The 22,946-nt window shown below is 41.8% G+C and overlaps 8 protein-coding genes and 1 non-coding gene across 9 annotated transcripts; 6 read left to right on the top strand and 3 right to left on the bottom strand.

The window, feature by feature from the left end:
- Nucleotides 1-537: 537 nt before the first annotated feature.
- On the top strand, nucleotides 538-1,247 carry BYT42DRAFT_503341 (uncharacterized protein; the record flags this gene model as incomplete). The annotated part of the gene is made up of 2 exons (XM_051564895.1): nucleotides 538-659; nucleotides 740-1,247. 2 exons carry the CDS (start codon nucleotides 538-540, stop codon nucleotides 1,245-1,247), a joined length of 630 nt encoding a protein of 209 aa, XP_051419592.1.
- A 1,851-nt stretch (nucleotides 1,248-3,098) lies between these two features.
- On the bottom strand, nucleotides 3,099-3,674 carry BYT42DRAFT_584060 (CTAG/Pcc1 family). Its single transcript, XM_051569851.1, has 3 exons — nucleotides 3,599-3,674; nucleotides 3,402-3,530; nucleotides 3,099-3,337 (listed from the first exon to the last, which is right to left on the bottom strand). The coding sequence occupies exons 1-3, from the start codon at nucleotides 3,646-3,648 to the stop codon at nucleotides 3,235-3,237; spliced, it is 282 nt and encodes a 93-aa protein (XP_051419591.1). The 5' UTR covers nucleotides 3,649-3,674; the 3' UTR covers nucleotides 3,099-3,234.
- A 2,628-nt stretch (nucleotides 3,675-6,302) lies between these two features.
- BYT42DRAFT_538620 (uncharacterized protein) lies at nucleotides 6,303-7,312 on the top strand. Its single transcript, XM_051565516.1, has 2 exons — nucleotides 6,303-6,800; nucleotides 6,875-7,312. Exons 1-2 carry the CDS (start codon nucleotides 6,471-6,473, stop codon nucleotides 6,929-6,931), a joined length of 387 nt encoding a protein of 128 aa, XP_051419589.1. The 5' UTR covers nucleotides 6,303-6,470; the 3' UTR covers nucleotides 6,932-7,312.
- BYT42DRAFT_503167 (uncharacterized protein) lies at nucleotides 7,008-7,247 on the top strand (the record flags this gene model as incomplete). The annotated part of the gene is made up of 1 exon (XM_051564882.1): nucleotides 7,008-7,247. A coding segment is annotated over one exon (240 nt), but the record flags the coding sequence as incomplete, so codon positions are not given.
- Nucleotides 7,313-7,864: 552 nt separating the features above from the next.
- BYT42DRAFT_106127 (uncharacterized protein) lies at nucleotides 7,865-8,534 on the top strand. The gene has a single exon (XM_051562076.1). The coding sequence runs from the start codon at nucleotides 7,921-7,923 to the stop codon at nucleotides 8,332-8,334; it is 414 nt and encodes a 137-aa protein (XP_051419588.1). The 5' UTR covers nucleotides 7,865-7,920; the 3' UTR covers nucleotides 8,335-8,534.
- Nucleotides 8,452-10,683, top strand: BYT42DRAFT_549056 (P-loop containing nucleoside triphosphate hydrolase protein; the record flags this gene model as incomplete). Its single annotated transcript, XM_051566050.1, has 10 exons — nucleotides 8,452-8,491; nucleotides 8,551-8,737; nucleotides 8,808-8,889; nucleotides 8,952-9,040; nucleotides 9,096-9,183; nucleotides 9,251-9,425; nucleotides 9,479-9,794; nucleotides 9,849-10,150; nucleotides 10,215-10,409; nucleotides 10,472-10,683. 10 exons carry the CDS (start codon nucleotides 8,452-8,454, stop codon nucleotides 10,681-10,683), a joined length of 1,686 nt encoding a protein of 561 aa, XP_051419587.1.
- A 326-nt stretch (nucleotides 10,684-11,009) lies between these two features.
- BYT42DRAFT_584052 (peptidase family M41-domain-containing protein) lies at nucleotides 11,010-13,828 on the top strand. The gene is made up of 8 exons (XM_051569850.1): nucleotides 11,010-11,105; nucleotides 11,167-11,379; nucleotides 11,447-11,612; nucleotides 11,673-11,801; nucleotides 11,861-12,289; nucleotides 12,352-12,992; nucleotides 13,058-13,324; nucleotides 13,383-13,828. The coding sequence occupies exons 1-8, from the start codon at nucleotides 11,073-11,075 to the stop codon at nucleotides 13,521-13,523; spliced, it is 2,019 nt and encodes a 672-aa protein (XP_051419586.1). The 5' UTR covers nucleotides 11,010-11,072; the 3' UTR covers nucleotides 13,524-13,828.
- A 42-nt stretch (nucleotides 13,829-13,870) lies between these two features.
- Nucleotides 13,871-15,225, bottom strand: BYT42DRAFT_502840 (glycoside hydrolase superfamily; the record flags this gene model as incomplete). Its single annotated transcript, XM_051564858.1, has 2 exons — nucleotides 13,871-14,778; nucleotides 14,844-15,225. 2 exons carry the CDS (start codon nucleotides 15,223-15,225, stop codon nucleotides 13,871-13,873), a joined length of 1,290 nt encoding a protein of 429 aa, XP_051419585.1.
- A 5,748-nt stretch (nucleotides 15,226-20,973) lies between these two features.
- On the bottom strand, nucleotides 20,974-21,045 carry BYT42DRAFT_t123. The gene has a single exon. It is a non-coding gene; the product is annotated as a tRNA-Pro (tRNA).
- Between the last annotated feature and the right edge of the window lie 1,901 nt (nucleotides 21,046-22,946).

Here is a 22,946-nt window from a genome sequence, read left to right as displayed (position 1 = left end):
TTTCCCTTTTTTTTGTGTCAGAGAGCAGTGACACGATGTGTGCAGCCTCGTTTTTTAGTGACCGCTCTCCTCTCTCCCCCCAAGATGATTTGAAATTTTTGCATGCAAAAAATTGGTGTCTCTCCTAGCTTTTCCCCGTTCTTACTCTGTTCATGGCTTTACCGTCGAATGAGATTGTATTTGAAGTGAACGACAAGGACGCTGCTGTCGTTGCTCCTATCCTACGAAGGCTCGTCGACGATCTTTTGCAAAACAACATTGACAGCAGACCCGCCAGAAGCGATCCGAACGACGACACACCTTATGAACGAACATTATGTGCAGCATGGGATATATGTACAGTAATGGACTATGCTCGGGTAGTCGCTTCAAGCCAATTCCATCGCCTGCTCTTGAAGGTAAGACCATACAGCTCAATGATGTACCCACATAAAGAAGTTCATAGTCAAACGTCTTTTTTTTTTTTTTCAACCATAGATTATCACCACTACTCAACGTGCACGTACAAGAGAATTGGCTATGGGAACGTTGGCGAATATGGCATGTCATTGGGACAGTGGAATTGGTCCTATGATGTTGAACGATATGGATGTATTACGGCTATGTCGATCTGTACTGTGGAATGAAAACGATGCTCGTGTACTGTTGGAGACAACTCGGTATGTGTAATTTTATCATTGCTCAATTTTTTTTTTCGTCTGGTTCGAATCATCTAACGGCTATATTTCGTACCACGTAGCTTGCTAAATACGTTCTTGTCATGCTCCATTGATACAACCTATCAGACGATTATCGAACATGATCACTTGACGGAATTTCTGACGCCTGTTCCGATGTCGCCTTCTATTTTTCACCAATACACAATGATCATTTGCAACACATTGTATTCCGAGCTTTTATTGACGAGCCTGGAACTTATGACGAGAATCGTAGTCTACACAAACGCCATCACCCACAGTATAGCACGACGGAAACATCAATCCTTGGAAACCGACAGAGATGATGTATTCATCAGCAAATCAGACACATTAGCATTGATCCGCTGGGGCGCTGATCGATTGGAGGAAGAAGGACGAGGGGTCGGTGTAGGGATGGGTTTTAACCGCGGGGTGGCGAAAAACGTAATGCACCTACTGTGGGCATTGATGGCTTACGGAATGGTCAGCATTGCGGAATGTGGTAAGATCACCGGGACCAAGCATCTCTCGAAGCAAACAAACAATATGCTTATTCTCCCGTTTTTTTAGGTACGGAAATGACCCATGGTCTTGGCCAATCCATGTCCCGTTTAGTATCTTATATACAGGAGGATGAATATGAGATAAGGAACGAAGATGAAGATATTCAGAATTTGGTTCAAGCCCTCAATACGAAACTCTCAATGGCCAGTTGATATCAATCACTTTGAACTGCACCTATATGGATCCGCACACGACCCGCTTATCTCCTGTAAATAACTCTTTGACATTCATTCCTGAATCTGTTCCGGATCTGTTTTTCCCCCCCTTTGACCTTTTTCAGCCCTTCATTTCACTTTTTTTCTTTTCAAGCTATAGAATATACCTTATTATCTTCATTGTTTTTCTTCCTAAGGTTTAGTATTCGCCCTCAAATTCATTTGAAAACAGTGTCAACTCATCATTCTCTTCCCGGTGTTCGTGGCCTTGTAATAAATTACTAGCTTCAACAGTAATCCACAAAATAAAAAATATATTCAAGAAAGAGACGAATGATCATATCCACTCTACAGCACAATGTCCATCACGATTACTAGGCAGCTAAGTGGTTCAGCTACCATATATGGAAGTTGTGTAATGGGACTACTGCTTCATGCGATCAGCTTTTGTGTCTAAATGTCAATTTTTTCATTTCCGAAATGGTATGACATGACTCGCAAGATATTTGAGCAATTTTGAGTTCACTTGTCACTGTAAGCCGTCCTCTTACACTCGTAGAGAAGCTTTTTGTCACACCGTTCCGTATGTGGAAAATCCGCAGAACCAACAGCACAGTGTATTCCAGCCGCCAGTGATTTTCGATTCATAGGGCCGTCGTGCATTGAAATCTTCATTTCCCTCGCCAATCATGAATGATGGTGGCTCATTCTCAAGCACTGTGGGACGAAACAAAACGGAATGCGGTCATCAATGCTTACTATTACAGACACTTCAAACGCATATGTCAAAAATCGAATAAAGTTGAACTGCAGTTGATTTCACATAGGGTGTTTTTGCACTCCAACATCGCGGTAGGTGGACGTATTATTTAAGGTGAACAAAGCAACAGCCAAAAGGTCCTTTTTGACAGCTCCAGATACATAACCTCCACTTGCAATCTATATGAATGATCGTAATTTAAGAAAATGAGTGGTGCGTACGGCCATCCTTTTCTCAGGTTGCTTCCATCATCATAACCCGCATCAACTGAGGAACAAGTAACTCGTGCGATGCACCTGAAGCAGTAACCCACTGTGTTCCAACTGCTTGTTTCGCGGAAGATCTTTTCCGACATCTCGCAGGTTGGCTGAAATTTTCATATCCCCGCGTGTCATGCTGCATCACCGTTTTTCCATTGCCGAACAATGTATCCAGAATGTCAGGAAACAACCAGCTGTTGTCTCAAATAAAACATTGTGTTTCATTTATTTCGGATATGCATGAAGCATCACAAAATGCCTGGATTGTCGCCGGATACGCTGCGACCTTTGAGTTTCCCCAAAACTCATTGTCGAGTACACTGGATCGCCGTCAAGCCTTCCGTAGGAGAACACTGGAAGCCATTGTGGACCATGAAATCACGAATCTGAAAGCGATTCAAGCGGACATTGGTCGCTCTTCGACCATCGTCTATATGCGCGCAAATGAGTCCCATGCCGTGGTTGTCATCGTCAACCGTAAACTTGTGCGCAGCCGCGTTCTGTTCTAAAAATTGCTCTAGTCTAATAAAGCTGTCCGTCACATCAAGGTCGCCTCGACCCGACAAGTTGGGAGTCATTGAAGTGATACTCGGCATGCCAAACGGAAAAAGACGAAAAGAAAGTTCTAACTGTGAAAAAAAAGATGCAAAAAAAGCAACCTTTTTTTTTTTTTTGGCGTACACGTAAGGGTGTCGGACATGCAAATGCTTTTTTTCTTTGTTCATGACATATTTCACTGGTAAACAACTGCAGGGATCTGATTTTGCACGGATGAAATGGGCGGATATTACGTTTAAAATGCAAGGAAAAAAGTGTGGCTAAGGGTCAAATTGATCCACTGTACGAGTCACCATAGTGAGCATCTCTAAAAATGAATTCACTGATACGCGTAACATCTTTGTGGAAACGCAATCAAAATGACTGTTTTCAGGTCTTCAGTGAGTAGTGTTCTCCTTGTGATTATCACGCTCCGTCTGTAACTTACGCAATAAGCATTTCTTCGTTTGTTGATAAAGTGCGTTTCACTTGGTCGGTTTTCAGTTCCTTATCCACACTAAGGACACGCATGGCAACGTTGGCCAAACGATCGGATTCAAAAGGGATTTCGAGTTGTCTATTTTCACACAGCCAAAACCACGGTAAGTTTTACTGTCTTTCCCGCTAATGTGGAGACAAGCTTACAATGTATGCGACATGGAGAATTTGAAGGGTGCAGAACGTTGAAACAACATAGATGCGGAAACCAGCAAATATTATCCGTGACTTTCAAACATTGCCAAATTCGGAATGTCACTTCAAGAGCCTCAACATTGTTGATCACCCCATTCATATGCCAGTTCTGATCTTACAGACACCCAAATAAGCTGTTTGTAGTTGCTCTGAACTTGGTATTATAATAGCTGATTATCATTGCTGCCGTGTGGCTTTTGAAGCACCTTTCTAAGAAAGTGATTGACTATCCGGGAAAAAAATCACATGAATTTAAAATTTTGATTGTGATTGGCCAGTGGCGAAGTAATCAGAATCGGTCACAAGTACTTTATGCCATGGTCGGATCAATGAAAGCTGAATAAAAAATAAAATAAAATAATACCCAAAAACAAATGATTTATTGGCTTATGTATGGGCAATCGGGTATTCCGTTTGGCCACCGACATAATACACCAGACTAGCCAAATCTCCAAAGGAAGTTGATCAAGGCAGCACCGTCAGGTAGTCATTTTCCTGGCTCAGTTATCGATGTCCCTAACACCACATATGCCAAATGGGTAACGACTGCCCAAGTTGATTAATGACTCATGTTTTTGATTTCTGGTAATAAAAAATAAAAGTCATCTTTTCAGTCTCGCTGACTTCTTGATATTTTACCCCATCTCAAAACATCATCTTTCTCCTACCAGGTCGGGAATCAATAATATTATTTCTGGATTCTGCGAAGATTTTTGATTTCGAACAGCCTGTTTGCCAGCAAAATCTTGTTGCTTGCATACATGGCCACCAAGTATAAAAGAAGTTGTCATGACACATGACCATGGTTGCCCAATGATAGAGTGCCAAAAAAAATCATAATAATTGTTTTTTATTTCGGATTGAAAATATGAGGCTATTTATTTCTTGGTTGACTGATCAATGGAAAATGATGAATCGGCTAATAGAAAATGGTACGGCGGCAGGTGAAAAAACCAAACACAGCCGCAGGAAAAGGCGTATGGGGAAAATCAGGGCAGCAGAATCAGCGGCCATAGTCGCAAAGATGAATTATTGTAGCAACGTACAACTTTGCTATTGCCACTTATGGTGAGCAGCAAAGCATGTTGTTTATACCTTTTTTCGCTCTTCCTTCATCCGCTCGTCCTGTCATACTTCAGCTTTATTTCCAGCACACTTTTATCACGAAATTTGTTTTCATATAATTTGTAAGTGCTTGCCCACTAAAATTTATCTATAACCTCTCGATTAACGTCATAAAATAACTTTTTGTAAAGAAAAAAAAAAAATGATAATCAATGCTCCAGAGTAATACTGTCACTGTCGGATCCGATTATGATACATCGGTGGTTTCCGCTTTGCGGTTCCGGATCCAGCTCTAAAACCTGGATAATCGTGTATTCTCTCTCGTGATGAAAGAAGTCAATTAGCTGTGAATACCCATCCATACAATGCTCCTTTTTCTTCCCTAATATAAGCATCCTGGCGATCTCTAATGTTGCTAGTGCTAACGATGTATGTTCACGAATGTCTGTTTCTGTATTGGACTTGTAGGTAACATTGATGAGCAAGCTTTCGGGAATTTCTTGAGTCTTAAAACTCGACTTTTTCGTGACAGCAGAATATCATAGGAAAGTGGCTTTGGATCACACAGTGGCGTTAATGCAAGCAGAGGATCCGATTCCTTCGACCATCATATTCAGCCTGACCTTTGAACAAGTCTTTCCAGATCGGACTAATATAATAACGGAAGTAAGTTTATTGGACACAGAACAATTAGGTATTTTGTATTGATAATGAGAATGACAGCTTGAAATCTGTGATATTGAACTAAATATTAAATCTAGTGAGTATAGATCTGAATCGATGAAGATCTTGTCCTTCATAGCTTTTCGATTGTTTATACTGTACAAGAGGCTGTCCATAAGCCTCTGGAGAAGAACTGGTCTTATGACGATGTCAAAGAGAATATTCGCTAAGATGAGGTTACATTTCAGGCAGTTTGAATGTAGTAAATCAAGGATAGTCACTGTCGCATTTGTGAGCCTGGAGGAGCAACTGCAGGTGAGCTCACCTCGTTAACAGTAGTTTTCAAGCGTCCAATACAAACCTTCATGTATGCGTTTTTTGAAATAATAAAATCTAGTAAGGGCGACCCAACCACTTTTGGATTGGTCGCATAGTGGAAAATCCTGATACAAAATCGTCAATTGTTTCTGCGTGACTGACCAACTATCTAACACAATAGAGCGTCCAATTCTTTCTTTTTTTTATCATATCACTTACCTCTTCTTCCATTTAAACCTCCATTATACTTTACGACACAATTATGGTATATCCACTATTTGTCGTATTATCCATCCTAGACTGGTGTTCCCAAACAGGGAAGATCGGGATCTAGACGTGTTCCCATTCTGAGGTAGCTTCTCCCGATTCAGCCTCTTCATCCATAACTTGGATCTATCGCTGAGATCAATTCATACGGGTAAAGCTGTCACATCACAGCATGTGGATCCTTCCTAATACACCATATAACCGAGGACTGCTCACTGACAATTATTAATTCCGACTCGAGACTAAAGTATAAATAGGCAGATCACATTAATACAAATAAAATCATCCAACAGTCTCAAAGGATTCTCATTGGTTTTTTTTTTTTTTTTTTTTTTTTTTTTTTGGTTCTAAATTCTCTTATATCACACTATATGTGTAGACAATCACTATTGTTCTTGCAGTATCAAACGTTACCTCAAGCAGTTTCCACTATGCCCAAACCGTCCACTAGCAGCACAAATCATAATGACGGCAGAAACAATGCCGAACTTAGGCCACTAGTCCAAAAAGCATGAATCTTGATATCTACGAACCAAAGGCGGACGATCATTTCATGATTGATGAATTTGACATATCCAAAGTCTTTTACAACTTCCAAGTTTCTATGCACAAGAGAATACTTCAAGGCGAATGCCTAAAAATGGAATCACATGTACAATATGTATTACTATTATTATCATCCATCTTTTTGGTCAAGCCTAAACGCTTTCACGACAATTTTGTGCAATATATCTATGACACTGTACTTGAAAAGGTTGTAAAGGATTTGGCCAAGAAATTTGACATTTGCACACATACCATAAACTTGGACCATATGAGCAGAGTGTTTTCATTGATTGATGTAAGTATGATACAAATCTTCCATAAAGAATAGACCATTGATATTGCAAGATTGTTCTTATTATCACTATGTAGGAGTGCTTAACAACAAAATCGACCGAGATGAAGCGACTATCAAGATCATGCAGTTAAAAGGTCAAACTTCAAGGAAGGAGTATCGAATTGTGAAGTCGTTCACTATGATCATACAAAAGCATCTAAATACTGTATTAGCGATACAATAATGGAGCAAAAGCTCATCACCCAGTATTTGGAGCCGGCATTGGCACCTTTATTTGATGACATCCTGCAGGATACACTATTTCGTTGGACTGCCACAATAAATCAAGAATCAAAAGCAACCACTGTTATATTCATTAGCAGGAGCAGGCCAGATGCGTATGTCTCTGGATTGCATGGCATCACTTGGGGCATTGGCCGAGGCTTCAGCGAGATAAATCTTCGATAGAAGCCAACAATAACTATTTGGTTGCGCAGAATCTCATTCGACTAGGTATATTCACCAAAAACGCTTGCTTTCCTCTCATTACATCCGTCCTCACTCCCATTTCGACCCTCGATCTGGACTCTGCTCTGCAAAGCTATGGATTACTGCCCTTGTGATCCTTCTTCCTACTGGCCTTCTGCCATGTTTGTCCTTCGGTTTTCCCTCGAGAGCATTGTCTCCAATGATCCCTCTCCTGATATTTTTAGCCAATGATGCGGCGCCACCATCACATCAAATTTTGCCTCTGCATCATCCCTTTAGTCAAGCCTCTCAAGTCCTTTTTATCCAGATTTTATCACTGTGATGTCCTACCCCACTTGTCACCCCTTCCCTCGCACCCTTCTGCAGTTTTCTTCTTATATTGTCATTGCTTTTATTTGCATGACCTCTGGTTGGCCCACTGAGGCTTTATTTTCGACGCAGCTCCCTTCCACCAGGACTCTTTCTGCTCCCCAATTGGCATTTGTAGGCCCATACATTAGTTAATCGCGCAAGAAAATTTCACTCGCTTCCTAGTTTGAAATTCCCGTACTATTTGATTCTCCGATCGTTCAAATAAAATTAAAAGACCTGCTGGTCCCCCTACAAAAAAAAAAGGGTTTGGTCTTCTCTCAAAAACTGACGGGTTCCCTGCATGTTGCCGAGAAGTTACACTTTGTGTTTTAGGGCGACTAAGCCTCCTATATTTGGAGTATGGAACGTAGCGCCGATTATCAGACCGTCAATAGTTCGACCTACTGTGCTACGCTCATTTCACCAGTCTTCTGCACGTCCTCCTCGGCCTCAGCTTGCTTTTAATAGCCCGTTTCTTCAGGCTCGGCGTGTCTTTGCACATCAAGCAAAATCATCACCTGCCAAACCGAGTGCTTCGAAACCGCCGAATAAAGACCTCTTACAACATACTGCTACCGAAACTAACAAAGAACGTAATGCGACTGATTGGGCAATCATTCGACAGTTGATGAAATATATCTGGCCAAAGAATGACGTCGGGGTGAAATCTCGCGTCGTTATCGCTTTGGGATTATTGATCGGCGGAAAGGTTTGAAGAAGCTTGTATTACTGTCTGGCATGATATTGATCTTTCTTTTAGCTACTCAACGTTCAAGTCCCGTTCTTTTTCAAGAATGTCATCGATTCTCTCAATGTTAGTCTACCTGAAGATATGACCATGTGGACTGTATGTGGTGCTGCCGTTATTGGATGTAATACGCACTAGGAAATTGATGGGCGAAAACCATGTTTCTAAAAGGTATTTCTATAGATGGCTTGGCCCGACTGGGTGCTAGTGCCTTCCAAGAACTTCGCAATGCTGTATTTGCTGCTGTGGCTCAAAAGGCCATCCGTAGAGTCGCTTTAAACGTATTTTCTCATTTACATCGCTTGGATCTCGGATTCCATCTTAGTCGTCAAACGGGAGGTCTGAATCGCGCCATTGATCGTGGTACAAAGTACGCTTCGGGCAATGGATAAGGCGTTTGTGTGATGGTCGCTTAACATGGTGTTATCAATTGTAAATAGAGGCATCAGTTTCATGGTAAGCTCCATGGTGTTTCATGTATTACCCACGGCTCTTGAAATTTCGATGGTTTGCGGTATTTTGGTAAGTTGAGTTGCGTAGCAATGGTACGTGGAAGCGAACTAAGTGATCTATATATGTGATAGTCATGGAAATTTGGAACATCGTACGCTCTTGTCACGCTTGGTACCATCGTCACCTATACAGCGTTCACGGTTATGACAACCGCTTGGAGGTAAAAAAAGTTATAAAAGGGATATCGGCGTGATATACTTACCAAAAATGAGCAGAACGCAATTTCGAAAGCAAGCCAACGCAGCTGATAACGTAGCAGCGTCCAAAGCTGTGGATTCCTTGATCAACTTTGAAGCCGTGAAGGTAAGTGGTTGATACACTGATGCAGTTGCTCCAACAGTTGAATAACCTTTTTTTTTTGGATCCTTAGTATTTTAACAATGAGAAATTCGAAGCTCAGCAATACGATAAGCCGTTGCAAGACTACGAAAAAGCGTCTCTGAAAGTTGCGTCTAGTCTCGCGTTATTGAACGCCGGTCAAAACGCCATTTTCAGTACCTCGCTTACTATTATGATGTTGCTGTCTGCGAATGGTGTTATGAAAGGTACGTGAAAATAATCAATCATGGTTCAAAGGATACTGGCTGACTTATTTCAGGCACCATGACTGTCGGTGATGTTGTCATGGTGAATCAGCTGGTGTTTCAGCTTTCAATGCCTCTGAATTTCTTGGGTTCGGTGTATAGAGAACTTCGTCAATCTCTGATTGATATGGATACCTTGTTCAATTTGGAAAATCAGAAGCCTCTCGTGGAAGATGCACCCGATGCTAAAGAATTCGTTTTCAAAGGGGGAGAAATTCGTTTCGAGAATGTGGTTTTTGGCTATCATCCACAACGCCCTATTCTCAACGGTGCCAGCTTCACTATCGCACCTGGTAAAAAGGCGGCATTTGTAGGCCCTAGCGGTTGCGGGTAAGTTTCGAGATATTATTGCATGATTTACTGTAAACTTACACAGTGCTATAGAAAATCCACCATTTTGCGCTTGCTTTTCCGATTCTATGAGCCGCAGTCTGGTAATATTTATATCGACGGTCAGAACATCAAGCACGTCACCCTCGACAGTCTTCGCCGTGCTATTGGTGTGGTGCCGCAAGATACTAGCTTGTTCAACAATACTATTTATTACAACGTGCATTACGGTCGCATCGACGCTTCTCGTGAAGAGGTCTTTGAAGCAGCCAAACGTGCTCGCATTCACGATGTAGTCATGTCCCTACCCGATAAATACGAAACAAAAGTAGGAGAGCGTGGATTGATGCTGTCAGGTATTATTTTGAACGAAATGTCAAATGGAACAAAGGCGTACTGACCGGGTCTTCGTCTGACTAGGCGGTGAAAAGCAGCGTATCTCTTTGGCTCGCACAATCCTGAAGAAACCGCGTATTCTATTCCTCGATGAAGCTACTTCTGCCCTTGATACACATACCGAACAATCATTACTTGCTAATTTCCGTTCCATCTTGCGTGATACACAGATGACCAGCTTGCATATTGCTCACCGATTACGAACCATTGCGGATGCTGGTAAGTCAAACTGTTGTCGCTTGTTTTTCTTGGCCATCTGCTAATATTCTGCTATTTCTTAGACACCATCTTTGTTCTGCGATCGGGTCAGATTGCCGAGTCCGGCACTCATGAAGAATTGCTTCAAAAGCCGGATGGTCTGTATCAAGAAATGTGGATAAAGCAGGAAAGCACAGACGCCTATCTGTCGCAAGTTGAAAACGAAGCCGAGTTTTTGTCGGACGAAGAAGTTGAATATAGACCACGGGATCATCGAGAACGTCGAGATCGTTAAACACATTTGTACATTGTTAATACACTATAATAGAAAGCATAAAATCATATTTTCAGCAAACGATTGAAGCATTTGAAAGTGAAATGACGTGTTCTCCAAGCTTTTATATATGTAAATCTGGCACTGCGGGCATTGTCAACTACACACGTATCATGTTTTTGGCACAGTTCTTAAACTATCTTGTTATTGCTGGACGTAAGAAAGTCATTCTTCATTAGAACATGCATGTGAATCAATGGCGTGGGTATGGTCTTGACGGCGGGGTTTTAATTAAATTCAAAGCGAGAGCAATCAAAATTTATGCACCTCGCAGGACACCCTCCACGCGCAACGTTCTTCTCCCGCGTTTGACTTGTTTCGCGTCCCTTTTAGAATACATATCTTCCAAAATGAGGCCTTCCATGCTGCAATATGGGCGCAAGGTTCGCCGAGGACTCACAATGCCTGATTACGTTGCTGATTGATACCTGCTATTTTGCACAGTTACATTACGCATATGCATCCCTCTTCAACACAACTTTGAAAGACCAGCGAACAGCAGCTTTGATTGAAAACCCCGCAATTGTCTGGCAGAAATATTGTCAGCAGCGATGGTTGAGCGGCGAATATCAAAGAGGACAAGCGTCTTTGGCTCAATTAGCAAAGCAAGCTCACGATCGTCCTTCCGATCCAAGACGTCAAGCTGAATTATACAAGGTAAAAGGGACCTGCTTATTATCGATGCTCTTTTATTGACCTTTTCTTAAAATATGTTTTGTTTTAGGGATTACGTGCGGCTCGTAAATTGCAAGAGGTGATCACTCGCTTTGAAAGTGGAAAATTTGCGCAAGACGAAGAGTGTTACAAGCAATATATCGCTGCCCTTGTTGAAACAGGACAGCAGCAGAAAGTGCTCCCAGATATCGTACGAAAATTGCAGTCAGCCGAAAGTGGGTAAAAACTACAACGACTCTGCCTCTTGAGAAAGTGGCTAAGCTAGTTTGTCATAGCGGGAACATCCATCATACGGCCATCCAGTGCTTTATCGGGTCGTACAGCTAATGAACATTTTGATGACGATGGCCGCATCGGACTTTCTGGCAACAAGGTTGAACCGGTCCATGTTATTGTAGAAGAAGGTAAAAAAGGAGACTCGGATGAACCATGCCTTTCAGACAACCAACCCTTGCTTCGATAGCACGCGGGTTTTTGTTATGGCGGGCTTTACGTTGGATCGCAGTGACGTTCACCTATGCGTTTTTGATGCTTACAATTGCGTCTCTTGCGCTGGAGAATTCGGGACTGCTAAAGACTTCAGCTTCCTCCCAGATGGAGTACGAACCCTCCACGCAACAAGCTATAAAATTTGATGATGTCCAAGGATGCGATGAAGCCAAACAAGAACTGGAAGAACTCGTGCAGTTTCTGAAAAACCCGCATCGTTTCACTGAACTCGGAGGCAAACTTCCCAAAGGTGTCCTACTTACCGGACCGCCAGGAACAGGAAAGACGTTGCTGGCTAGAGCAGTCGCGGGTGAAGCAGGTGTGCCCTTCTTTTTCATGAGTGGTAGCGAATTCGACGAGATGTATGTCGGCGTTGGAGCGCGGCGTATACGAGAATTGTTTGGTATGTAGCCTATAGATTTTTTCGATGACATGCCTCTTATCATTGTTGCTATTTGTATGTAGCGGCGGCACGATTGAAAGCGCCAAGCATTGTCTTTATAGACGAGTTGGATGCAATTGGTTCCAAGCGTAATCCCAAAGATTCCACGTATGTCAAGCAAACACTGAACCAGCTTCTTGTGGATTTGGATGGATTTTCCCAAACAGAAGGAGTCGTTTTTATTGCGGCGACCAATTTTCCAGAGTTATTAGACAAAGCGCTTGTTCGGCCTGGACGATTCGATCGAATGGTCAATGTTCCATTGCCGGACGTACGAGGACGAATGGCGATACTGAAACATCATATGAAATCGGTGCAGATTGCATCTGACGTGGATATCTCTGTGATTGCAAGGGGTACGCCTGGATTTAGCGGTGCGGAACTCGCCAATCTTGTGAATTTAGCGGCTATTCAAGCCAGCCGTGAAGGCAAAAAGCAGGTAGACAATGTTCATCTGGAATTTGCCAAGGATCGGATTATCATGGGAGCAGAAAGAAGAACAGCGATCATCACCGACGAGAGTAAACGTTTAACAGCCTATCATGAAGGAGGGCATGCCCTCGTGGCCTATTACACTCCTGGTGCCATGCCCCTTCACAAGGCTACGATTATGCCGCGCGGTCGAGCAATGGGCATGACCGTGCAGTTGCCCGAAATGGACAAGGTAAATGATAATAAAGATAATGCAGGTGAACGTATATGAGGCTAATGATAAGAAACCTTTAAAAGGATTCATATACCCGAAAGGAATTTTTGGCCCAGCTGGATATATGTCTTGGTGGACGAATCGCAGAAGGACTAATTTTTGGAGATGACAATGTCACCAGCGGCGCTCACAGTGATATCGTTAAAGCTACGGAGATTGCCAAACGAATGGTTCGCCACTACGGTATGAGCGAGCGAATTGGACCGATCGATTATGAAGATGAAGACATGCAACTATTGAGTGCCGAAACTAAGCAGCTGATTGAAAACGAAATAAAAGCGTTGATTGTGGTAAGATTGGTATTGTTATTCTTCCTTGTAGACCATATACTCACTTTGTGTACCATAGAATGCTGAGGATCGTTCGCGTTACATACTTGAACAGCACATGGATGAGTTACATCGTCTAGCCGCGGCATTGATTGAATATGAAACCCTATCGCAGAAAGAAATAGTAGATGTCATTGAAGACAAACGCATCCGCGAGTGATCTGTGATCTTTTTTTTTCTCTTGCAACTTTTTATTTGTTGAGGATCTCGACCATCTAGAACTTGATTTAACTATATATTTAAATACGGCTTGTGCTATTACAATATGGGATCATTTCTTGAACGCATTTATGACCAAGTAGTTTATTTCTATGCGTCTGTCGGCATTCATTATCTTTTCGTACTTTTTTGGTTTCTTTCTGTTTGATTTTTTGCTCTTTAAGCTCACGCCTCCTGCTCCCTATCTCGTCTTTATTTATTTTGCGGAAACTCGCAAAGTTTACTGCGATTTTTGTTAGAAGTACAGGAATTTTATTTATGTATAAAGTGCAAGATATCACAGTGTGTTTAGATATTTCTGACCATCGTTGTTCCCATCTTCCAGCTGTCAGAAATGGTAGCATTATAGACGTAGCTTAAAACCATAGTACGGCCATAATTATTCTCCTCTTCCGGTGGGACTTCCATACAGATGTGAGACCCTGGATTTAAAAGGGCATTGACGTCAATGCCAATGTTGACTAGGTGTCTGTCTATATCGTCGCCAGACATTCCAAAGCTCTCGGCAAGTGTTCGACAAGTCACATGTCGTAAAAGGACAAATGCCTGTCCTGAACATCCAAGCACATCCGGAATAGAGTTGGTTAGGTTGCTGATAGGTACGAGGACGGGTGTATGATGGTTCTCCGGCGATCCCAATGCGTTGAAAGCGCCAATAGCAGCTTTCGAACCGCCAGCTGTCAATTGTCGAAGATACTTGGACACGGCGGTAGCATAGTCTGTGCCATGCAAATAGCTGACTCGATTGTCGTAGGCAAGTCGAGCATCCCACATCATCACACCGCCAAAATTCTTTGTTGAATGTACTTCGTCAAGGATGGACGTAAGCTTTTCGTAGGGTACGTAACCACTGTCCTCCTTGGTGCTCTTGGCGATGAGCCCTAGGAAGATCTTGGATTTTCCTTTGGTCTTCTCCGTTGCCCATTTATCCCAGGCATCAAAATTGAAGCGAGTCGAAGTTTTTTCTTTGAACGCCGAAGCCGAACAGTCGTTGTTGTAAAACTGAACAAAAACCAGGTCGGGATATGCGTCATATTTGCGATTTGGATACAGGATGCTGTACATTGCGTTGTCCTCATAATCTTCGATATCCGGACATTGAGGTGCGGCAGTGATCAGAAACTTTCGTGGTGGATACAGTTTGTATAACTGTCGCAAAGCATGTATCAGTCGATCGTATCCTTTTGAGTCCGCCGCTGATGGGGTAGTTGCAGCGTTAGTATTCAAATGCTATCTTGATCAGATTATCAAGCGATGTTACCTTCAGGATCAAAATCAACACCATCCAATACAACATCACCAAACGGTCGTGTTACGCTGTCATCGTCTCCACCCAAAAACATGTTCCATAACCACCAAGCTAACAAGTCTGGATCGAATTTCTGTTTACGGTACGGACCAGAGGCGCCCCCCAGTGACAGGATGACTTTGATGCCTTTGTCTTGGCATTGTTTGATATCTTTTGCGACGTTGGAGCAATCACTTTCAGACTTGCACTGGGACGACAGATCGAGCACCGGCGATTTACCCTTGCCGCCAACGTAATCAGCAATGAATGCCAAAACGATACCACTAATACCCTCTTGTTTGCAGTAAAACTCCAAAGGCTTTTCCGATTTACCGCCTTGGCCCCAGTATATCATCAAGTTATCATTTGTATCGGCCTTTTGACGCATCATTAGCACTTGCACGCAAATATCGTTGTAAAGCTCCAATCTTCTTACTACATCAAATACATACATGATACGCTTTGACGGCTGAAGCGACGTTATGGGTATTATTTGTCGGTGAAATAATGTTTTTTGATGTGCCAGTGGTATTGGTGCTCAGTTTAACTGGTGTGGCCCCGTTCTGAGTATCATGCAAAGCATCGTTATCCAACTTTTGGTCTAATTTCTTGAGCAAGTAGTGTAGGAAATCATCGGTCATGGATGGCCGAGCTGTACAGGACAGTGCCAAGGCCAGCACAAAAATGGAGGTCAACGTCCGGCGCAACAACATTGTGGACAATGGCGAAACAGAAAGCTGGAAATTTGTGTTACTGCGCGATAATATATAAGTTTGTCATGAATTTGTGCTTTCAGGTTTCGTAAACAACGCCAAGCTGACATCGACTGAGAATGCATAAAGAATGCACTTGCCCAAAAAAAAAAAAAAAAACTGAAACATGTTGTTGACGCCTCCATGGCGACGGCTGCTTACAACATTGCATGAATTTTAACATAATTATATCCAACCTCTCAAAAACTGGCACATGTCCTATTTTCACAAAATCATACACCTTGAAGATTTGCTTCTTCTTTGGAATCGTCCTCCACAATACACTCTGGACAAGAATGAATATTTCAAACAAAGCTAATCATGGCATATGACGACTAAAGGTTATCGTTTAGCAGAAACGGTGTATTCTAGACTAATGGTTTACAGCTTTTTTGAAAAGTAGTCAAAGTTCTTACTCTTGTTCTACCCACTGGCTAACATGAAATGATGCATGAAAATGACCAAGATAAACCCCGTCTAACGGGAACTTCGTTCTTACGTTTTACCTGATGCCATGAGTGTCTGCTGTTGTATACCAATATTTGCCTTTATAGGAACTAAAAAGGGGGCCGTTGACAAATGACAACGCCCAAGTTCTTCGAGATGGAATGTTTGCTACTGCCGATGTGGCCCTTCGGAAATTTTTTCAACGCGAGTCTATATTTATCATTTTCATGTGCGCATTTTTTGCCTGCCAGTTTTGACATAAGCTCTACTTTTTATCAATATGGTGTCACACCGTGTTCTACTTCATGTAAACTGCGGCTCTGAATCTCATTGCTTCTTGACCCATATCACCAGGCCGGGACATGGGTCTTTGTACATAATATCCCTACTTAAAGAGTATTCAGTCGTCCATCGGCATATTGTATAATTCCCTAAAGGGCCTAATGAGAAATGCTTTTCACAATCAAGAGCAAGCTCTTTATCAAAATCATATGATCATTCATGCAACATATCGGAAATATGAAGGGGATCCAGCCACCCGCATCCAAATTTTTGGCAAACCAAACTGCTGTCGTCTCTGTGCCTGTGTCCTGGGTGAAATTAAGAGATGTCATGGCAGCTGAAAATAAAGTGGCAGAGGTTCAGGACTTTTTTCAGAACACGCACACGAACACGTGGTCACGGATAAAAAACAATACATATTTATGTCAGCTCCGCTTCCCTCCACGATTAACAGGTGGGGCCGGTGCGTTTGGTTCAAATGCATCTTGGCCAAACATTAAAGTTATCCACTCGCTTTTGGAATTACTTTCATTACTTTACCACACTGTACGCTAAACAAAATTTGTGTTTAGAATATCCAATTTAGACATCATTCTTGGTGGTTCCTGGGATGATTCCGAAATCGAGTGGTGACCGTAGTCCACTGAGTAGCGTCTGTTTTGATTTTTAATGTTTTCTTTCGTTTGCTGGATTAGTTTGGACTTCCACAACCTCCAAACATTATTAATATCGGCGAACGGTTATCCTTTGATGGAGCAAGGCAACCGGCCTCTATATGCCTTGACACCCGATCGTTACATAATCTGCATGACGAAGAACAGAAACAAGATATGGTAGGCGATGTTCTGCGCAGCTTGCAAAGTATGGACGGAGATACTGTAGGCGAGCGCAGCGGTTCATTCCGAACCTTTCGACGTCTCTGAATTACCCACGTTGAAAATATCGCATTAGCTTGTAAGTTGTAAGAACAAAAATTCATGGATGGTACCATGTGTCATCCATTGCACCTTTAAATTCCCATCCCCACCTTGTCTGACAAAGATTGCTTATAAGTTAACCAAATTGATGAGACGAATGAAATATTTTGGTTGATTTACCCTGTTCTTTTTCTTTTCCTCTGCAGTCTATCGTAACAATGCAACGTGCAATAATGTAATGTGTTTGTGCTCCATTATGAAAATGCTGCGGTGTGCGAGCCACACTTGCAAATACATCGATGCTTTTCCTCGTACAGAGTATATCACGTTATCTCCATATTTTAACATGAATTCCCTCAACTCCATTCTTTCTTCTCACATTTCATTGTTTTCAACCGCAGATTTTCTAGGTTCCTTTTACGATACTTGTAAGCTGACGGGAGAGGGAGCCTTAATAGAGATCCGCATTCATTGGTCGTAAAAACATACCGCGACCTTTTTAAGTATCAAGTAAAAATTAGGTTTTTCCTACATTCATTGTCTCTAGATAGTCCTGATCTGTGGGCGGGCGATCCGCCTGTCGCCGCATCAAAAGTTCGTCATGAGTCTTTTTTTAGTCAGGGCAAACCAGTTGGATAGAAGAAAAACGGTAAACATCAACCTACATTCATTATGATATGTGGAGCCGATTTTAGGCGGGACGCCCAGAACAAGTCATTTTTTTTCTGCGATAAGACAGCTGGCTGTCATCAAGCGTGATTTGGAATTGTCAAAGCTCTTTTCATTTCTCCACACTTTTCCAGCAGAATTGCTGTCCTCCGACCGTGCCCTCCATTTTTGGAGGTGCCAACAGCACTTTAACCTTTCTTTCTTCTAATGTTAAGCCTCAACACGCGGCCTGCAATCGTTCCTCCATTCCACAATGTCCAGAATCTCACGAAATACTCAAGAAAAAAAAGTGTTAGCACTGACAGCCAACGCGCCACCGTCTACTCCGCAGCACGATCTAAGGCCAAGCTGAAACTGCCACATCATTCCTATGGCGAATATCGACCGATGTTATCCATGGTATTTATGCCTTGTTTCAGTTTCTGTTCCTCTTGCCTACGCATTGACCAACATTTTTTAATTAGTTTCGCCACTCAGTTTTCCGTTACAATCGGCGACCTGAGAACTAAAGAGCAACGTCAGGCGTACTCATTCAAACTCTCAACAACCGGCGGTACTCTAATCTCAGTATCGGTGCACTCATATTCACGCACAAAAAAAAAATGCCTCAAGTATTCTGATCTGAACCGAAGAAACTGGGCACAACTGTCACTGCCGCTGCCCATTGCGAGCGCCACGCGAATGACGCCACACGAGTGAAGCCTCCACCGCCATCATTGGCCAAATTTTTTCAATTGAAACATCGCTAGGACACGCAATTCCCAAGCGCCCCCTTTCCCAAAAGGACAGGCGACTATCCACACTTACAGAAGGCTGCCACATATCCAGATTTTTTTTCTATCCTTTCTTGGTGCCCTACAACCCTGCCTTCACTTCCAAAGGTTTCAATGGATTACTTTGCTTCTTTTTTACACGTAAGTTTTGCAACGTTGACATCATGTTCAAAAAAAAATTCTCTGAGCAGAATCTCACAAAATTTTCAAATAGCATACGTTCCTGCAATCACTTCAAATCCCAAGCGGACTTTATAAGCCTTGCAAGCGGCTTTATCAATCGGTCATGGCGTCTTTAATTTGTCTTCGTAATCCAATCTAAATACAGAACCTAGGGTAAGCTTCAACGAAAATTCATCTCGATTGAAATCCAAACACTAAATCTTTTTTGAACTCGTTTCAGCCGACAACACACAACCATGCCTTCAGTTCGGCTCTAATAAATCGTTAAAACGAAGCGTTCCTACTGTCACGTCAAATTCGGAACGGAATTCATAAGCTATTACCGATCAAGGCTTTCCGTTTACCAGCTACAGATTCCGCAGGTGCTGATTCAAAAAATCAGATACAAGCTTACAGTCTCACGCAAGCAAAGCAATAAAGCTTATACTTATACTTATTTACATCAAATAGATTGTCCATGAATGAATCTATTTTCAATCCTACACAAAAGTAAGTGCCTGAATTGCGTTTGTTTGAATCAAATATGCTAACACTGCCGTCTTTCTACTACCACTGTAAGCGCTGTCAAAATCATTCACAACAAGCTCCACAAGGCGACGCACAAATGTATCCACGCTTCAAGAGTCTCCCATTTGCCCATCCACCAAACAGAAAATAAAATCAAAGGGCACAAAAGATCAAAAAAAAAAAAAAAAGATACAAAAAAAGCGATGATTTTCCGCTGAAAAAAAAAAGACATCTTTCTTTCATCTGATTTTTTTTATTTAGCTTAGACTTCTTCCTTCTTTTGACTTTTTGTTTGATCCTTTCGTCATGTCTTGATTTGTCTTCCTCCCGGAGTCTATAGAGCCGGCGAATTAGTAGTAACAAAATAAAAAACAATAATAAATCGGTGAGAATCCTTTGATTCCCGAGAGAGTGTTTTGTCAAAATAGGAAAAAGAAATATTACTAGAGAGCGGCAATTAATATAAGGTATGTCTTTTATACTATATCGGTATTTTTAGATGTGGTACGACCCATGACAGAATAAGGTGTATTTTCCATGAAGCTTTATCAATGATTGTATTTTTCATACTGCTTAGTGTTAATCATCGATCATGATTTACTTTCCCAGTTATAGGCTGTGCGTGCGGTATGCGTTTGGATATGAAGTTAATTCACACAAGAGAAAATCGGAAATGATCTGACATGTAGATCAGACGTGTTTGACGTGATATAATAATATGATCCGACTGGTATGGTGATTACGCGAGCGTTGGTAATTATTTTCTCTTGTAGATCGGGAGATTTGGATTGATCATGGATGGCCAAGTGATATGATGGACTGGTATCATACATACAGATAGGAGGTAAGAATGGTATAATGATATTGGTTAATACAACAACTTTACTTTCTACATTGATTTACCCCATTTGACCGTCATATTCCACGGTAATTTGGCGCGATTTTATATTGCTTTTCAATTTCCTCAAAAAGCGGTTACTACAGATTCGAAAACTTTCTGCAGCAGATGTGCATTCAAATGGGCATACCACAAAAAAACAAAGGAAGCTTTTATTTTTATTTTTATTTTTATGTGAACCGAGAGAATACATGTTATTACTTGCATTTACGCGCGCTATTTATCTTTTGGTTTTCCTTTATGCTTTCTTTTCAATTGAACCTTTTCCCATAGACCTCTAGCGTCCCAAGCTTTTTACGCACGATCCCCTTTCTTTTATCTTCCTATGTGATTTTTCTGTCTCCAACGATCCAGGGCGAGCAATAGTCCGAAATGGACACGTGTTCATACACCCTTTATAAAATAATATCTTTTGCTTTATTTTCTACCCACGGTTTGTCCTTTTCCTCCTGTGGTTCTTTTAATTGCACATTTTCCCATCCATAGATCCTGTAAGGGCGGGCAGTAGTCCTCCACCAAGGACGCGTGCTGCCTCACCCAATAAAAAAAACGCTTTTACATTTATTTAGAAACACACAATCGATAAAATAAAAACCAATACACCCCAAACAAAATATCACCAAAAATAAATAAAAAAATACTCTCCCCACACGCCCAGGAAAAAAGCAAAAAATTGGGTCTCTCCGGGAATCGAACCCGGGACCTCTCGCACCCTAAGCGAGAATTATACCACTAAACCAAGAGACCCTTTTTGTCTTTCGGAATTGGGAGATTTTTGACAAGCCGCAAGCACAGGTCACGTGACTGGAGTATCATTAATTGGTTTTTATGCATAGGATCAGGATATTAACCGGGAAAAACGATGAGAATACTTTGCCAAATTGTGATATAATTTCGCTGCTTTTACCTGTCGATTCTGGTGATGATGGTAAGAGGGATAAAATGATATTCCATCCTTGATGTTGAAGGTAATATTTGGGATGAGATAAAGAATTTGGGATTTGCATTTGTTCAGTTTGAAATTTTGAAGTGAGCAACAGACATACTGGATAAAGACATACGGGATATACTGGGATTGAGGTATCATACATCAGATCGTTGGATGTATTATTTGTTGGAAACGAGAATGGAAGCAAAAAAGAAAAAATAAAGAGTCAAGGACACTGTGATGACCATTTCCGTCGTTTACCAATTTGAAGCTGACCTGGAAATTGTTGCTTTTTCCCGATTGTCCCCTAAAAGAAACAGTAATCTTCTCCTTTCGCTTCTCTTTTCCCTCCAATCATACTTTCCGCACTATCGACATTCCGAGTATGCAGTTGCCTTTTCTGCAACGATGCAATGTGTGTTACATCGAAATTGCGATGTTTGTCATACTGATTTTTCCATTCGTGAATGTATCACTCTGCGATGTTTCGACTTTATGGTGTATCTGTGTGCGATCTTCCTCATTGAGATGTTCTCTGCATCGATGAACGAAGTATTGCCTCCCTCAGATAGTTTGCCGAATATAATACCCTCATATTTCAATACGAAATAAAACAGTGAATAACGTACCAACACGTCTTCTCTCTCTTTTCTCTCTCTGTTGAGACTTCTAAGCTGCCCTGATAGCGCACCTCTTCTTTTCTTTTTGATAATACAGGATACCCCTCGGTGTTACTCTTTCCCTTTGATTCTTATTGCAGGCGAAAAGACGTTCTGACGACCTGATCTCAATCTGATACATATCGACAAACAATATATCCGGTGCTCACATAATTTTTGAATCGATCCGATTTTAGATCTCTGGTTTTCCACTTGTATTTTCTTACCGGAAAAACTCACAATAGCGTATGGGCCAGCATGGCAACAGTGAAGAGCGTGTTTCGAGAGAACATAAATTACCCACATTATCGCAGCAAAAGGTGAGTTACTATATTCTAGAGATAGATGACCACAAAGGCAAATTTTATATGAGTATAATACAAGGAAAATATACAGTGACGATATATAGACATAGGCATAGGCGTAGGCGTAGATAGATACAGAAGATAATGGATATACACAAAAGGAAGAATAGAAATCGACATAAGGAAGGATGGACATAAACATAACTAAGAGTAGATAGAGACATAACAAAGGAAGGATATACGGATTCGATTGGATAGAAATATACAAAACGAAAACCATAGGCATAGGCATAGGCATAGAAAGGAGAGTCAGGGATATAGTGAAGGATAGAATGGATACAAAGAGATTAAAGGCACAGCAATGAGAGGAGTGGGAAAGTGGATTGAATGACAGAATTAACGAGCGGGGCCGAGAGTAAGATTTTGCCATTGAACGGCCTTGCTATTGATATATACAGGTTGCGTTTCACTCTTTGTAACGACTCCAAGGAATCGGATGTTCACCGGCACGCTCCGGAAATACTTTTTCGGATCCGAGATCGACAACTGTCATTCACCAACCAAAGGATGGTCTTGGTGGAACTCCAGAAATTCGGTCATGGTTGTCTGGAAAACAGATCGTTCCGGTTTCCAATCGGTGGATCATGTCAGGGCTGCAAGAGGAGCAAGTGCCGCCCTCGGGAAACACATAATTGAGATACTCCTTCAGGAGCCAAATGGAGTCGTTCTCTTGGACTTCACCAAATCCCTCCATGG

The sequence above is a fragment of the Radiomyces spectabilis genome, assembly GCF_025331425.1.
Source record: "Radiomyces spectabilis strain NRRL 2753 chromosome Unknown BYT42scaffold_13, whole genome shotgun sequence".
Taxonomy (NCBI): domain Eukaryota; kingdom Fungi; phylum Mucoromycota; class Mucoromycetes; order Mucorales; family Radiomycetaceae; genus Radiomyces; species Radiomyces spectabilis.
The sequence above is the reverse complement of the archived record's forward strand: the minus strand, read 5'-3'. Positions and strand labels throughout refer to the sequence as shown.